General features: G+C 36.8%; 1 protein-coding gene across 2 annotated transcripts in view; it reads left to right on the forward strand.

The window, feature by feature from the left end:
- The first annotated feature begins 851 nt into the window (after positions 1-851).
- Positions 852-16,724, forward strand: part of EPC1 (enhancer of polycomb homolog 1) — a 99,946-nt gene continuing 84,073 nt past the window's right edge. The window contains exons 1-3 of one of the 2 annotated variants that reach the window (XM_020876363.2): positions 852-943; positions 1,059-1,113; positions 1,636-1,826. In XM_020876363.2, the coding sequence (XP_020732022.1) occupies positions 1,824-1,826 (3 nt within the window). In that variant the 5' untranslated portion in view covers positions 852-943; positions 1,059-1,113; positions 1,636-1,823. The remainder of the gene's footprint in view (positions 944-1,058; positions 1,114-1,635; positions 1,827-16,724) is intronic. The other variant, XM_070472129.1, reaches the window with a different exon arrangement.

A 16,724-nucleotide genomic window follows, 5' to 3' on the forward strand; every position in this document is an offset into this window, starting at 1 on the left:
GACTTCTTAAGGATGTTTTCCTATTTATAATCACATGTCATTGAAATGTGCTCTCATCAGATGACCACTGATGAGATTACAAAATAAAACATTCACTCTCAAAAAATATCCCGATTTAACCAATAAATTATATGGCCACCCTAGCTATAGCTCTTTTCCAAGAATGTTACCTATAAAACGCCAAACGCGAAGAACTCCCAGACCGCGGGGAGAGGCGAGGGGTGGGCGGAGGGCGGCTCGTGGGGAGGGTTTGTAGAATCCAGGCACTTGCTCACTGCTGTCTTCACTCGATTTCTTTAAACCCTGTACTACCCTTGGCTCACCAGAAATTTCCCTGGCAAAGAATTTTATACTGAATGTGTTCAATTAACACATGTATGCGGTATCTGACATATTTCCATATTTGCTGACATTTGTGGCTTTACATTTGCAATCAATCATACTGTAGCGTTCATTTAACGTTCACCCTTTTTTTAAGTTTTCGACTTCGTTTTTATTTAAAAGCCCAGTTGCAACCACCAAATAACCTGACTCAGCTCACAGCTAGACAGAGCATCAAATTTCCCAGCCCACTTAATTTGAAAGCCTGCCAAGATAGGTGAAAGACCTTATAAATATGTAAAACAGGAAGTTCAAATTACAGTCAAGTAAATCTCTAGTGATTGATGTTCTTTTCAAAACAATTTTTTAAAAAAACTAATAAAAAGCAGCACATTTTAAAGACATCCCCCCATCCAGGGCTTCACCCGAGTTCAGCCTGGACAATGTACTTTTAGTACTGTATTTATTTTGGATTTTTACCACTTCCTGGAGGCCTGGAGGAGCCACAGTGGGAGGATCCAAAAAAACTCAGCACCACAGCCATTTTGTTTGTAAGGCAGGCTGGTAGGATTCTATCAGTCAGCAAAGGTTTCTGAAACAATTTTTTAAGAAGGAGAAAAAAGTACGCATGCCTATTGTTTGTAACGTAGCCGCTAAAATCATTATTTTGCTTGTATTTTCTGCACAAGAGGAAGTAGTAGTGCTAACCCATTCTAATTTTTTTTTTTTTTCCCAAGGAGTGAAAGCTCCCTGACCTGCAGACGACGTGAATTCGGTGCAAGGCTTCTTTAGGTACCTTTGGGATGTTCAATTTAAAAAAAAATGTTTTGGTGGGGATCATTTTTCACTGGCCACACTGGTATCCAAAGGAGACCACGACGTTGGTGAATGACAAGCTGCTTAAATAAGCGTGCTCGTCCTTAAAAAAATAAAAACACAAAAAAACCACATTGCAAGAAATAAAGAGTGTGGCTGGAGATATCAAAGGGGGCATTTTCCCGAGCTCGCGGGCAGTCGTGGGCGCTATTGTTTTGCAATGTCACTTGGTAGCGAGCTTCAGACTTTGTCGTTTGGGTGGCTGTGTTTTTAAAAGCCCAGTGTAAAATGGCACTCACACTGCATTTTTTTCCGAGCTGCAGGAGGCGGGGGGAGCGGGGGATAGTGCAGACTGTAGGGACGCTGGCCGCCCAGCCAATCAGAGCCCGCCTGCTTGCCATCGCAAAGTTGTTAACCCCAGAGTCTTCTGGCTGCCGCTGCCTGCTCTGCTTTTAATCTTCGTGGATATTTCTCCGATTTTTTCCCAAACGCCCACAGATCCTGGGGAAGTCACCCCATGCAGCCACCGATCATGGAAGAAAGTCTGACTTTTTCTTTACCAGATATTTTAAAGATGTTGGAAGATCCATACGCTGCCTGGAGGCTGTTGTTTCTAAGGACACAAGTATCCAGCCTATATTGTTACAATTCTTTTTCCAGAACTGGCTTCTTCTTTGCCTCCACTAATGGTAAGTTTGTCATTTTACAACATTTATGCCATTACATCTTTGACTGAGGCGCCCGCTAAAAAAGGATTTTCATTGTGTTTCTTCTCACAAAACCAATCTTGGTGTTTTCCTTTAGGTTTGATCTCTGCACATTTCCACCTAATCTTATCTGGTTAATTTTTACCAAAAGAAAAAAAATTTTTTTTTAGCCTCATGATTAAAGCAAAATATTTATAATGTAAATTATACTTTAATTACTGTGAGCTAAAGGGAACTCAGCTATCTCAAGATGGACTTGTTTTGTGCCAGCAATGTTGGTAATGCCAAATATGTGCATATCCTCTTTATAAAAATTATGTATTACCTAATTTGTCCAGGACTAAATGATCAGCAGGCAAACTATAGATGTAGTTTGGTTTGGTGTGAAATGGGCCTATTGTAGTTTTCTTGATGGATTGCTTAGATACAAACTACAGAAAAGCTGCCCTTGGTATAATGAAGGTGGAGATTGACATAACCGGGTTTATATTAAGTTATGGCTGTTACTAAATAGTGGATCTTTTATTTGCTGATCAGATCAAAACTTGTATTCCATGTTAGTAGTTCTCTGAGGCTTCTCATTAAATAATCTTTGCAGATCTAGCTTGTTTTCTCCAAAAAGGTACATTTGGGAGACATTTTGTAATTTTTGGCATTTTTCTAATTTTTTTTTTTTCTATTTGCACACGGTGGGAGATCTTTTTTGTTTTGCATTGATCTGTGTTGGTGGCGCTGTAGCTCTCCTCAACAATTTATGTCAGTTTCACTAAAAGAAAAAAGGAGGAAAAAAAAAAGAGGTGGGGCAACATTTGATCTATTATCTTCTCTCTTTATTTCCTTAAAGAAAGTTTGATTTGGTCGAAGAAAATTATTCAGTTGTATTGTTTTAATGTTTTCTGTGAACTGTGAACTATGGGTGAGAAGAGACACGTCGTCATAACCCGTCCAGGGAGCAGCAGGCCAAGCATGCAGTTTGCAGTTCTGTTTTATCTGATCTGATCATCTCTAGATCACAATTTTTTTCAATAGTAAACTGTCAGTTTACCCTTCCTTTCCTCAGTAACATTTTGTATTTTTCTTCTATTACAATATCATCCATCCAATGTCTTCAATTTAACAAGATGTTTTGAGTTTTAGTTCACTGAATGTTGTAAAAGTTGAATTTCATTTTGAACCTAGGGATTTCTTAGATAACTATTCTAAGTTTCTTCTGGGGATTTTCTCGGAGTTTGACATATAATAATGCTTACATTGTTGTTTGTTTTATTTTGAAGTGATACTTCAGTTGAATTTATGTATATCCTTGAGCAAATATTTTAGATTGAGATAATTTTTTAAGAATATGGATACAACTGCTTTTAACTTTAAAAATATTGGTATTCATATATCTAAGTTCAGGGTAAATCTTTTCCATCTTTGTTCTTGTTGAGAGTTATCTGATTAGAGAATATAGGATTTTAGGCCCAAAGCCTCCTAAGAACAAAAATGTGTATTACGATATGACATAGTTTTTACTGGTCTCTGTGAAAATTTTAGATATTTATGAAGATAGTAAGTATGTCCTTAGTTGAATAAGAATATGGGGGAAAAAAATCAGCAATTGTACTGTAAGACAAATTATTTTGCTAAGTAAAACAAAAACAACTGAGATAGTATCCTAGACCACCTTTCATATGATTGAATAGATGATTTCTTTAGAGAGTAAACATTTTTAGAGTTATAAAGTATCTTTTTTTCACTTTGAAATATGTAACTGCTCTTTTCACTAATCATTAAAATTTTCAAGTAAAAGAATGTGTGAAAATGACTAGGAATAGAATTTCTGATTTTTGTATCTCATATTTACTTATCAGTGTTGGATCCTTTCCTTGAACTTAAAAAATAATTATAAATTATGCCTATATTTTGTTTATACTCTGCTATAAAAATTTGAAAATGTTCACTGTAACATTTTATCTCATCATAAAATTTCAATCTTCCCATCAAGATTGGTTTTGACATTATAGATTATTTATAGAGTGAAATACTGCAGGTGTAAGTATATTCTCTAACCCTCTGATTATGCTGGAGAGTTTAGTTCTCTGAAGTTAATCTACTGAATAAAATATACTTCCCAATATGTTTATTGCTAAAATATTCTGTTATTCAGCTGGTGACTTTGTTCATTGAATTTGTGAAAACTAAAAATATTTATCTAATGAAACTCCCCTTTTAAAAACAAACTGATTCTGTGAAGTCCATATGTAGCTATGCAATGTTCTTTGTTCTCCTATATCATCGACTATTACATCATTGATTATGAGTAACCATTATAGTTGCATCTTCACTTTTTAAAATCTTCCATAGATATTTATGTTAAAGATATTCTTCTATCTATGACTCTTACATCACTAAATAAGGAGATTTAAATCTGTGAGGCAAAAACAATTCATTGTTTTATATTATTCTCCATTTTTACATCCACCTTGTGCTTCATGTTCACTCTTGATTCTTCAGACCTTTTTTTATTGACATTGTGTAGGCATTTAGTTTATGAATTTGGTGAGATTATGATTAGAACGATTGTAATAAACTATGTTTTATCCTGAAAAATCTTATTTATTAAATGTAGTATGTAGGGAACTAACTCAGTTTTTCATAGTAACAGTTGCTAGATCATGAACAATAAAGAATTTTTTTAATCTTGAAATGTCATTTCAGTCAACAATTACACACCTATTTTTTTCTGGCACACCTTTTTATCAGAGACAGTAGTAAGTAGCAAAATTGACTGTGTTAAAATATCATTATCATTTTTTCTCACCCTGTTTCATCCCTCTGATGGAGGGGAGGGGCCAATGAGTAGTGAAATGGCCAAAAACCAGTTTACAGAAAGAAGAAATAAATGATGCCAAAGAAACAGAAGATCTGTAAATCAAATTCTAAACAATAAACCTCCTAAATATGAACTTGAAATTATGAGTTTGGTCACTAATGGAAATAAACTGAAAATTTTATTAAGACTTATTGTAGTGAACCCACATAATTTCCTAATTTATTCATTTGTATTCATTAGTATTGCTAAAGATTGGGAAAATTTTCAGGTCAGCAAACCTACTAGGAAAAATGCAGTAACAAAGGGAAGAAACATTAACAGTGATATAAAGATGACATCATAAAATGCTGAAAACATTAGCCAGAACCAATCTAATATAACATGGAATAAACTTTTTTAGAAGAATGAAAATTAGCTAAAAATTTTGCTCTCTGAAAACCAAGTGGAAGACAGACTTGAAATTGTTTATATTTCTAATTCCACCCTCTTTTTGTGTGTACTTACCTCTTCTTTTTCTCAGACATATCATTACATGTTTTGCAAAGGAAAAGACAGGGAAAGACAAGAGATCAAATGGGTGTTTGTGTTATGAGTTTGTTTTTTATCTTTCCGAAAAGATTCTCAAATGGAAACTCTAAAAGGAAAACAAAGATAAATGATTTCTTTAAGAAAAAGATGAAAGGAGTGGCCTTTATACTTGATTTATTCAACGTTTATTTCTATTTAGGGGTTTGTTCTATATTTTCCTCCTGTTATATGCTACTGTGCTAAAATGCTGGGATACAGTATTAAGACAAAGAGGCAAGGATTCCTGCCCTCAGGGAGTTTACAGTCCAATATGGTTCAACATTTTAAGAATTCTTAAATCTAAGACCTTAGATGTGGGAGATCCCCATCTGAGAATAAGGGCAAAATAATATTTCTGGGGTAAAGCTTTTTTTTTTTTAATAAATCTATATAGGGTTTAACATATGTCCTTCTGTTCTTCTATTGAAGGACCATTATTTGGGACACATTGAAGGGAAGATAGCCCTCAGATTTTAGATATAGCCCTAATAGATGCTGTATAAGTAGATGGTTAGCTAATGCAAATTACTACTGCAAAGTGAAAAATAAAACATTAACTTATTTGCTTGAAAAGAGGAGAGGATCATTCTGGTAGTAGGATTTTTGGGTGTGTCCTTGTGAGGTCCATTTAATGAAAACTTTTTTTTTTTAAATGTGTAAAGCCTCATTTTGTACATTTTGCTCTCAATTCTCATGAAATAAATGTCAATGTCTATAACAATTGTGAAATGAAGCAGGGAAATACAATTTCAGTGTTAAAGGATTACATTAGAATGAAAACATGTTTTTTTTTTAATTGTCTGAAATAATTCTAAGGGTATTTACATGACAAACATTTTTATAATAACCATTTGTATTTTAATTTATGAAGGTAATATAATTAAACATGTAGTTAATGGTTAATTAGTGAAGCACATCAGATATGGAACCAGGAAAGTAAGACTGCTGTTATATACAGATGAATTGGAAGGGAAGGAACTATTCATTAAGAACTCTCTATGTGTGGTTTAAGATGACCTCCAGAATGAAGTCAGCAAATTATTTTATCATACAGCCAATTAAAATACTATCTAAATGTATTATGTCATATAGTTTGCTTTTGTACTAACATAGGATCCTATGTAAAAAAAATGAGGACACATTGTTTCAACTAAATCAATAATGAAGAGTCAAGTCATTTCTAGTTTGGTTCAATAGCTCAACAATATTATCAAGTTCCTTGGTAGTTTCCATTCTTTTACATTGCCATAATGTCAGCAATGTCTCTCCTCATAGTCACAAGATGGCTGCTGCATCTCCAGGCATCATATCCTGATACTACAATTTCCAGAGTTTCCCTTAAGCATCTTATTAGAAGGGAAAAAATTCTTTCCCTGAGGCCCACAGCAAACTGCTTCTTACAGTTCTTTGACCAGGTTTGTAGGAAATGCTCATACCTCAACCTTGTCTCTGGGAGATTGAAGTTACCCTAATTGGTTTAGCTAGGGAGGAGCTCTTAAAAAGGTGAATACCTGCCTAGTTTCCAGTGCTCAGTGTGGCTGGCTCCCATTTGCTTTGTGTAAACTTTAACTGCTTTGTAAAAACATTCTTCAATGATAAAACCTGTTTTCATAAAAACCAGACTGGTCACGGATGCTGCTAATTTAGAAAAATAAGCATTTAATGAGAGCTTTCTATTTTCTAGCCTTTAGGATAAATGCTTCCTGTATTAAATAGCTCCTTAAATCCTCAAACAAACTTTGGAGATAGAATAATTATTATACCCATTTTATAAATGAGCAAACTAAGCTTAGAGAGGTTTGGCCCAGGTTACAGTAAATGAAAAAGCCGGAGTTTGAACCTGGGAAGTCTGAAATCAGAACCTGAACTTCCAACTGTCACATTGGATATTTCTAAATTTATCTTCTGTAGATTGGCATATAGTAAATATTTATTTATTTACCTGGTTGTGCCGGTCCTAGTTGTGGCATATAGGATTTAACTCCCTGACCAGGGATTCAACCTGGACCTCCTGTATGGGGAGCACAGAGTTTCAGCCAGTGGACCAGCAGGGAAGTCCCCAGATTGGCATATTTTAAATAAACTGTATGATATTCCTATTTAAATGAGTCCTCTAGTGAATAATTTTATAAATCGAATACTCTTTTCTTAACATGAGCAATGCTTACCTCCTTTATCAGTTGTACACATCTGAATTTTTGTATGTCAGATTTGCTGAAGATACATGCACCATGTCTCATCTCTTCAGGAGCAGCTCAGAAATTCTTTTAGAAGTTACATTTCTAAAATAAAAAGAAAAAAAAGAAGTTGCAATTCTATCAGGAAAAGAAAAAAAGAAAAGATCAGAGAGTAGAGATGCAGGAAAGCTTTGTTGAAGTGAGTAAATGTGTGATTCATAACACTAGGTCAAAAGAGAATATTGGCTTCTATTTCATAACTTACAAGGTACATTTATGTACAAAATATTTCCACCTTTTCCATCTTTGGGATATAGGGAAGTTTACCCCTCTGGAACACTTTTGGGGGATTCAGTGTAGCCTAGATCAGTGGACCTCAGACTTGAGTGTGAACCACCTAACATACAGGTGGCTGGGCCCACGCCTGGAGTTCCTGAATCAGTGCGTCTGGGGTGGGGCCTAAGAAGTTGAAGCCTCCAGATGCTGCTGATGCTGCTGGTCAAAGGATCACCCTTTGAGACTTTGCTCTAGAAAATCAGAGGGTACCTGCCATGGAAAATATTTTGGCTTTGAAATATGCCAAACTTTAAAGGATATAATTTAATAATTGGCAAATATATGAGTAAATACATGTGCAGGATTGAATAGGTGGTCAGGATAGTCTCCTTGAGAGTAGAGCAATGACTTGAAGGAGGAATCATCTTAATGTTTCAGCGTGAGCATCACATTTGAGATTATTTTTCCAGCAACTCATATTTGTGTGTATTTTTAACTTAAAAAAAATAGTAATCCATAATTTACAAATTATTTTTAAAAGCAAGTAAAAATAGAACTGAGTTGTGCTCAGTAGCAAGTTACATATGAAAAAGACTTCTGTATCTGCATCATTTTGCTAGGTTTTCTCAAGATTTTATCCTGCCACCCACTAAATCCCCACGTTCATTTAAAGGACACGGTTTTGATGAGACTGGGAAAGAGAGGCCATCATGCCAGTGACCTATATTTAGCTCTGAAACTCAGGCTACTGCCTCTATCCACTGGAAACTCTCCATCCTCCTAAGACAGAGGTCACAACCGCCAGCTGAAAAACACTCTCAAGTGCCAAGGAGCCAAGAGTTTAATTGCTTCACGGCTTTGAGACTTAAAAAATTTAGTTCTGAAAGCTTTTGCTCACTTTTCACTAAAGTATAAAGTCCAAGAAACAAACCTCCAACATAAATCAGTAAAAAAAAAAAGAAAAGAAAATCAGTGAATTAAATGTCCTTAGCATTCTCAGAAGTCTGAATAAGCATTGAGTTATCCTTTCATCCCCTGGAGACCCCATGAAGAAGCTGGGATGAAGTACTCGAAGAGGCAGGTCTGGACTGTTTTCATCCATATCATAAAGCATCACTCAACACCTAGGTAACAATAGACTCAGATCATTTCAAATGGTCTAAATCTGCCAGAACTGTGCTGTCCAGGATGGCAGTCACTAGCCATTTGTGGCTATGTAAATTTAAATTTGAATTAATTAAAATGAAACATTCAGTAGCTGCACCTAGCTGTTGGTTACCATATTGGACAACTAATTTGTGGAACGCTTCTTAGTTGTTCAGGTTGCTGTAACAGAATACCATAAACTGGGTGGCTTATACACAACAGAAATTTATTTCTCACAGTTCTAGAAGCTAGGACATCTAAGATCAAGTGAAAGTAAAAAGTGTTAGTTGCTCAGTCTTGTCTGACTCTTTGCAACCCCATGGGACTACAGCCCACCAGGTTCCTCTGTCCACAGGATTTTCCAGGCAAAAATACTGGAGTGTGTAGCCATTCCCTTCTCCAGGGGATCTTCCTGACCCAGGGATCAAACACAGGTCTCCTGCATTGTAGGTGGATTCTTTACCAAAATCAAGGTACCAGCAAATTCTGTGTCTAGTGAAGGTCCACTTCCTGGTTTGTAGCTGTGTCCTCACAATTTACAAAGGTGCTAATCCCTTTCATGAGGGCTCCACCCTCATGACCTAATCACCCTGGAAAAACCCCACCTCCAAATACCATCACATCTGGGGCTAGGATTTCAGTGTATGAATTTGGAGGCTGGGGGATATAAACATTTAGTCTATAGCAGTGTCCATAATCGCAGAAAGTTCTGTTGGAACTTCAGACCACAGTAAGCTCACACTGTGGACCAGTGCTTCTTAACTCTGTCTGCACTTGGAATCACCCAAAAACTTATAGATTAAATGCCTGTGCCCTATTCTCAGAGGTTCTAGCTGATCTGGGTGGAATCTGAGCATAATATTTTCTAAAAACTCTCCGTGGGGTTCTAACATGCTGCTGGAGTTGAGGATTTCTGAGTGACTGTGGAACAAAGCCCCTAAACCAGATACTGGGGCTTCCAGTAGATAGTGTTGCTACCACTCATCTCCGTCTTTCAAAAGCTACAGTCATCTAGGAGGGGAGGAAGGTTCAGACTGAAAGAATAATTGGACAGTTACACCAGTTCTGTCCACATGTGCTGACTCTCTAATGAATACCAACTTCAGTTGGAAGAGAAGCAGTCCAGCTGCCACTCTTCAATTAGAAGTTACCTGATGCCCTCAAGAGTAAGTCTAGTATATTGAAAGACCATTCTGAAATCAAGTTAGTTAAAAATAATATGAAATGTATTGAAGTTACATACCCAAAGGTAGTTCTTCCTTATGTTTTTAAATTTACCTTACAAATCTTGCAAATTTTAAAACTTGGTCTCATTTATGGCATTATTTAATTAAAAACCTCCCAACTTTTTATATACATTTTACCTTTACTGCATTCGATTGCTTACTCTGATACTTTAGCAGGCATTTTCAAGAAGTTAAGAAGGTCTTATCCACCTCATAAATTTAACTTTTAAGTTTATTATTTACTTTTAAAATTTTGGATACACTGTGTCTTCATTGCAGCGCATGGGCTTAGCTGCTTGTGGCATGTGGGATCCTAGTTCCCCAACCAGGGATCGAACACAAGTCCCCTGCATTGGAAGGCAGATTCTTAACTGCTGGATCACTAGGGGAGCCCCTCATACATTTAACTTTTAAATATGGTGATTCTTAAGTTCTCTTTAATGTTTCAATGCTGCATATAACTTAGTAGAATTCTATTTAAAAGTGTACTGAGCTGACCTCTTACTCCAAATGTTGTGAAACAACAATTACATAGATTTAAAAACATTTCTGTACTTATTCTCTTTCTGAAGTTAAAAGATTCTTACCTACTAAGAAAAGAGTTATATCCTACCAAAAAATTAGAGTGTTGCCTTCTTCAGTTTTTTTTTTTTTTTTTGTTCTACTGAAGTTTCTTGATGAGCACAGGTTTTGATTACAACACAATTAGATCCCTGTCTGAGACACTGTGACATAATGAGCCTATTTATGTTCATTGTATCAAAAAAAAAAAAAGTATTCTCAAAGCCTATTTTCCTGAGATATTGTCGTATCTTTACCTTTTTTCAGTCAAGTTAGAATTGTTGGTCCCCACACAAGTGGCTACATCAATTGACAAGTATTTGGATTCTGCATTTCTTAATCTTTTAGAATATATATAACTGTCCTTGAGAGACCTTTGAACTTGGCAGACTACTACAGTCCTTCATGTTATGTCCTGTAAGACAATCAGCTCTTGCAGATATTAACATAATTAATTGACTCAATCTCTTTTATGGCTTTTGTCTATGTGGTCACAATTTCTAAGGCAATTCTTTTAACAGTTTTTTTTTTTTTTTTTAACTTCCAGATAGCTCACTAGAAGCCTCTCCATACACATTTCTGTTGAAGACATCACAAGAACATTTTAAATACACATTTCTTTTGTTTTCACTGTGCATGCGGGATCTTAGTTCTCCAAATAGGGGTTGAACCCATGCCCCCTGCAGTGGAAGCACAGAGTCTTAGCCACTGGATCACCACTTCCCCACTGGGGAAGTCCCTAAATATCCAGCTTTGACAGGTCTGAATTCCTTGATCAGCTCTTTATTATGCCTTTAACCTTGGGCCCGTTACTTAGTTGTCCAGACCCCCAGTTTCCTCTTCTGTGAATCAAAGTGCTATTACCTACCCACCTGACTTCTATGAGATTTGCATTTAAAGCACCTAGAATAATGCCTGACATGACAAAAGCACTGAGTTCCTTTTTTCACAAATACCTCTGATTTCAGGGATCAGAACTGGCCTTACATTCTGTGATGGGAATTAAAACATTCACCTCACCCAGGTGTATAAAGTTGTTGCAGTATTAGAAAGGCTGTCATCATCCTCCCCATGTCCTTTATGAAGTCAATAAGTCAGTCAGTTGCTCTGAGAATTAAGGTCCCTCTGTTAACTGCTCTTCACTCATTAAATAAATGATTATTGAGCTTCTACTGCATTAAAACAACAACTATATTGGATGGAGCCTGACAGGATTAAAGGGAGAACAGAAGCGAAGCATTTGGGAATTGGAGGAAACTTCATGGAACGAGTACTTTTGACCAGAGCTTGGCAGGTCGGTGGGCTTTCACCAGGTGGAAATTGAGAGGAGACGTTCAGGTAAAGACAGTAGTGTGAACACAAGCAAAGAGGAGAGAAAACACCGTGGCACTGGGAATACGAGCTCGAAGTCCAGCGTGGGTAGAGTAAGCTGTGATGTGCGGGAGCTGGAGGCTGGGGCAGGGGAAGAGACCTCTGATGGCACCTTGGAGCCAGCACAGGAAGGACTTGGGATCCCAGGCTTGGGAATCAGGATGCTGGTCGTTACCCATCAGTTCCAAACCTTATGAGTGGCCTGGGAATGGCGATGGGGTAAATAGGAAGGAGCTACCTCTTTGTTAACAGACGTCTGTTTACCCACTAGCCTGGTAGAGGAAAACTCCAATGGCTTGAACCAGATTAAATTTTGATGGGAAGAGTGAAAAAGATTGAAAGTTTGGCACAATTTTCAGTCAAGTGTGGACATTGGGCAGCAGGGGGCAGCATAAGGGCACTGAAGAGTTGAAAGAATGCATAAGAGATTTATTTGCTTGTTTACTATTTCTCGACAACTGTGAGTTTATAAGGCTACATCTATTGATAATAACTTAGTGTTCTTTTCCCCCAAATGAATAGAAATTTAAAGAGAAGAGAAGAAAAATAACAGGCTGGCTAGTGGCAGAATGACATTGCTGTTCATTTGAGAGCATAAACATAGACAGTTGTCTCTATATTATTTGGGCTTCCTTTGTAGCTCAGCTGGTAAAGAATCGCTGTATTATTTTCTTTCAAATGCATAAGAACTCAGAATTTTGTATAAAATGTAAAAGTATACATTTCGGATTTTCCTGGTGGTCCACTGGCTAAGATTCCGTGCTCCCAATGCAGGAGGCCTGGGTTTGAAGAATCCCTGGTCAGGGAACTAGATCTCACATGCTGCAAGTAAGACCTGGTATAGCCAAATATATAATTTTTTTTTTTTTTTAAGTATACATTTCAATTGGAAACACACCTTTATAAGACTCTTAAGACTGCATTCTTTTGGAAGCACACTTGTTCAGCTATACTACATTAAAGGAACTAGTGAAACAGTGGGGGAAATCTGGAGAATAAAATTTGAGTTAAATAAGGAATAGAAATTTTAATATACAGTCTATTTTACATGCCAAATATGTGGAATTTCAAATTTTGGATTTTCATGATTATAAAAATTTTACTTAAAAAATTATTTTTTCTATTATATCTTAAATTCAAGAATAACCACACTAAATTTCATAGGATTTTCATGGCATAATTCACCTCATACTAACCTTTCTTAAAATTCCGATGGTTGGTGGTATTAAAAATGGAAAATTGGAAGGACTTCCCCTGTAGGCCAGTGATTAAAATTCCGTACTACCAGTGGAAGGGGCTTGGGTTCCATTCCTGGTCAGGGAACTATGATCCCACATGCCATGTGGCATGGCCCCCCCAAAAAAATGGAAAATTGGAATTTCCAGGTAGATTCTTTTTCAGCTCTGGAATTTACCATTGCAAATGCTCCATTGCACTCAACAGAGAATCCCCCCCTCTCTCTCAAGTGTGTGAGGAAGATGGTATCACACTGCTTCACACACTGCAGGAGGAACATTCTCTATCTGTTCCTTCATGATCCTCTCCTTGTCCATCATACGCGTTTAGGAGGTCGTGACCCCTGGGTAGGGGTCACATGCTGCTCTTCGCTCCCTCGGTTCACCTTGTCGAGGATGCGTCTTTCCATGTACAGCCATAACGCCTTTTATTTGTCAGCTTAATAGCCACATAAATTACCTTACAAAAATTTTTATTGAAGTACAATATAGTTGATTTACAATGTTGTGTTAATTTCTGTTGTAAAGCAAAGGGATTCCATTTCCATATATATATATCTATATACATTCTTTTTCAAATATTCTTTTCCATTATGGTTTATCATTGGATATTGAATATAGTTCTCTGCTATACAGTATATGTTGTTGTTATTCCATTCTACATATAATAGTTTACATCTGCTAAACCCAAACTCTCATTTCATCCTTCTGCCAATCCCCTCCCCCTTGGCAATTACAAGTCTATTCTCTAATGTATGCTTCTATTTCAAAAATAGGTTCATCTGTCATATTTGAGATTCCACATATAAGTAATAGTACATGGTATTTGTCTTTCTGACTTACTTAGTTTGCGAATCTCTAGTTTTATCCATGTCATTGCAAATGGCATTTCATTCTTTTTTATGGCTGAGTAATATTCCATTATTTATATGCACACCACATCTTCTTTATCCATTAATCTGTTGATGGACATTTAGATTGTTTCCACATCCTGGCTATTGTAAATAGTGTTGCTATGAATATAGGGTTACATGTGTTCTTTTGAATTAGAGTTTTGTCTGGATATATGCCCAGGAATGGGATTGCAGGATCATATGGTAATCCTATTTCTAGGTGTTTGAGAAACCTCCGTACTGTTCTCAAACAGTGACTACACCAACTCACATTCCCACCAACAGTGTAGGAGGGTTCGCTTTTCTCTGAATCCTCTGCAACATGTGTGATTTGTAGAGTTTTTAAATGAATAGCCACATAAATTGATGGCTGACTATTCCATGATTGTTAAGTACTGATTTCCAACTTTATTATGGGAAATCTGAAATGATGAATAAACTTTTGGTTTAAGATAGTTAACCTGAAAATTAGTTCTTAAATGTCATGAAAAGAGATGGAAATAAACTACTTTGTGAAGTAAATTTATGACACATTTCCTGTATGTTTTATTCAAATCATTTGTAAATCTGAAAATAAAATGATATAAAATTATTTTAAATGTTCCTTTCAAAACAGGATATTTCAGAATACACCCACAAGACATACCACCCTATTTGCTTTTTTTTTTTCACCCTATTTGCTTTTATAGGAATTAAGTTCATTAAGGGCAATAACAATTTTTTCTTTTGTATCTCCCATGATCCATAATACAATGCTTGCACAGAGATGGGGCCCAATAAATGAAACAATGTCAGAAAAACTTATACTATGTAAAGCCTATTTTTTTTTTCACTTTGAGTATAATTGCTTTCCAGTGTTGTATTAGTTTCTGCTATACAGCAGAGTGAATCACTTATACATATTCATGTAGTTGTTCAGTCACCCAGTTGTGTCCAACTCTTTGCGACCCCACGGACTGCAGCACGCCAGTTTCCCTGTCCCTCACCATCTCCCGGAGTTTGCCCATGTTCGTGTTCATTGCATCAGTGATGCCATCTCATCGTCTGATGCCCTCTTTTTTTTTTATATCCCTCTCATTTGGATTCCCTTCCCATTTAGGTCTCCACAGAGCGCTGAGTAGAGGTCCCTGTGAGATAGAGCAGGTTCTCAGTAGTTAATCTGTTTATACATAGTAGTGTGATATGTCAATTCCAATTTCCCAAGGTTATCCCACACATAACCTTTTTTTTTTAATCTTTAAAAAAATTATGTATTTATTCGTTTGGCTACACTGGGTCTTTAGCTGCAGCATATGGGATCTAGTTCCCTGACCAGGGATTGAAAACCTGGACCCCCTGCACTGGGAGTGTAGAGTCTTAGCCCAGGAAACACCAGGGAAGTCCTCACACATAACCTAGTTTTTTGATGGAAGATTTAAAGGTACTCTTGGTACTTTCATCATACTTTTCAAATTGTTAAATTGGTTAAATTGTTACTATTATTGTTCTTCTTGTTGCTATTTGGTATTTTCTCTCAGTGCTTGCATAATAATACTGTGTTATTTTCTTAGTTTATTACATAGAAATTGTCTGCACTTTTCCAGTGAGAATATTAGACTGGTCGCAGATTTTTTATTTTATTGTTCAGTCGCTCCGTGGTGTCCAACTCTTTGCAACCCCATGGACTACAGGACACCAGGCTTCCCTGTCCTTCACTTTCTCCTTGAGTTTCCTGGAACTCAGGTTTATTGAGTTGGTGACCCCATCCAACCATCTCATACTCTGTTGCCCCCTTCTCCTCCGGCCCTCAATCTTTCCCAGCATCAGGGTCTTTGCCAATGAATCAGCTCTTTGCATCAGGTGGCCAAAGTATTGGAGCTTCAGCGGCAGCATCAGTCTTTCCAATGAATAGTCAGGGTTGATTTCATTTAGGATTGAACTGGTTTGACCTTGCTGTCCAGAGGACTCTCAATATTCTTCTCCAGCACCAGAGTTCAAAAGCATCAATTCTGCACTCAGCCTTTTTAATGGTCCAACTCTCACATCATGGTCCAACTCTCACATCTGTACATGACTACTGGAAAAACCATAGTTTTCACTGTACGGATCTTTGTAGGCAAAGTGATGTCTCTGCTTTTTAATATCCTGTCTAGATTGGACATAGTTCTTCCAAGGAGCAAGTGTTTTAATTTCATGTCTGCAGTCACTGTCCACAGTGATTTTGGAGCCCAAGAAAATAAAGTCTATCAGTTTTTCCATTCCTCCCCACACCATCTATTTGCCATGAAGTGATGGGACTGGATACCATGATCTTACTTTTTTGAATGTTGCATTTTAAGTCAGCTTTTTCATCCTCTTCTTTCACCTTCATCAAGAGGCTCTTTAATTCCTCTTCACTTTCAGCCATTAGAATGGTGTCATCTGCATATCTGAGATTATTGATATTTCTCCCTGCAATCTTGATTCCAACTTGAGCTTCATCCAGCCCAGCATTTCTCATGATGTACTCTGAATAAAAGTTAAATAAGCAGGGTGATAATTTCCAGTCTTGACGTACTCCTTTCCTGATTTGGAACCAGTCTATTGTTCCATGTCCTGTTCTAACTGTTGCTTCTTGACCTACATACAGGTTTC

This window comes from Odocoileus virginianus, chromosome 9 (assembly GCF_023699985.2).
Source record: "Odocoileus virginianus isolate 20LAN1187 ecotype Illinois chromosome 9, Ovbor_1.2, whole genome shotgun sequence".
In the NCBI taxonomy this organism is placed as follows: domain Eukaryota; kingdom Metazoa; phylum Chordata; class Mammalia; order Artiodactyla; family Cervidae; genus Odocoileus; species Odocoileus virginianus.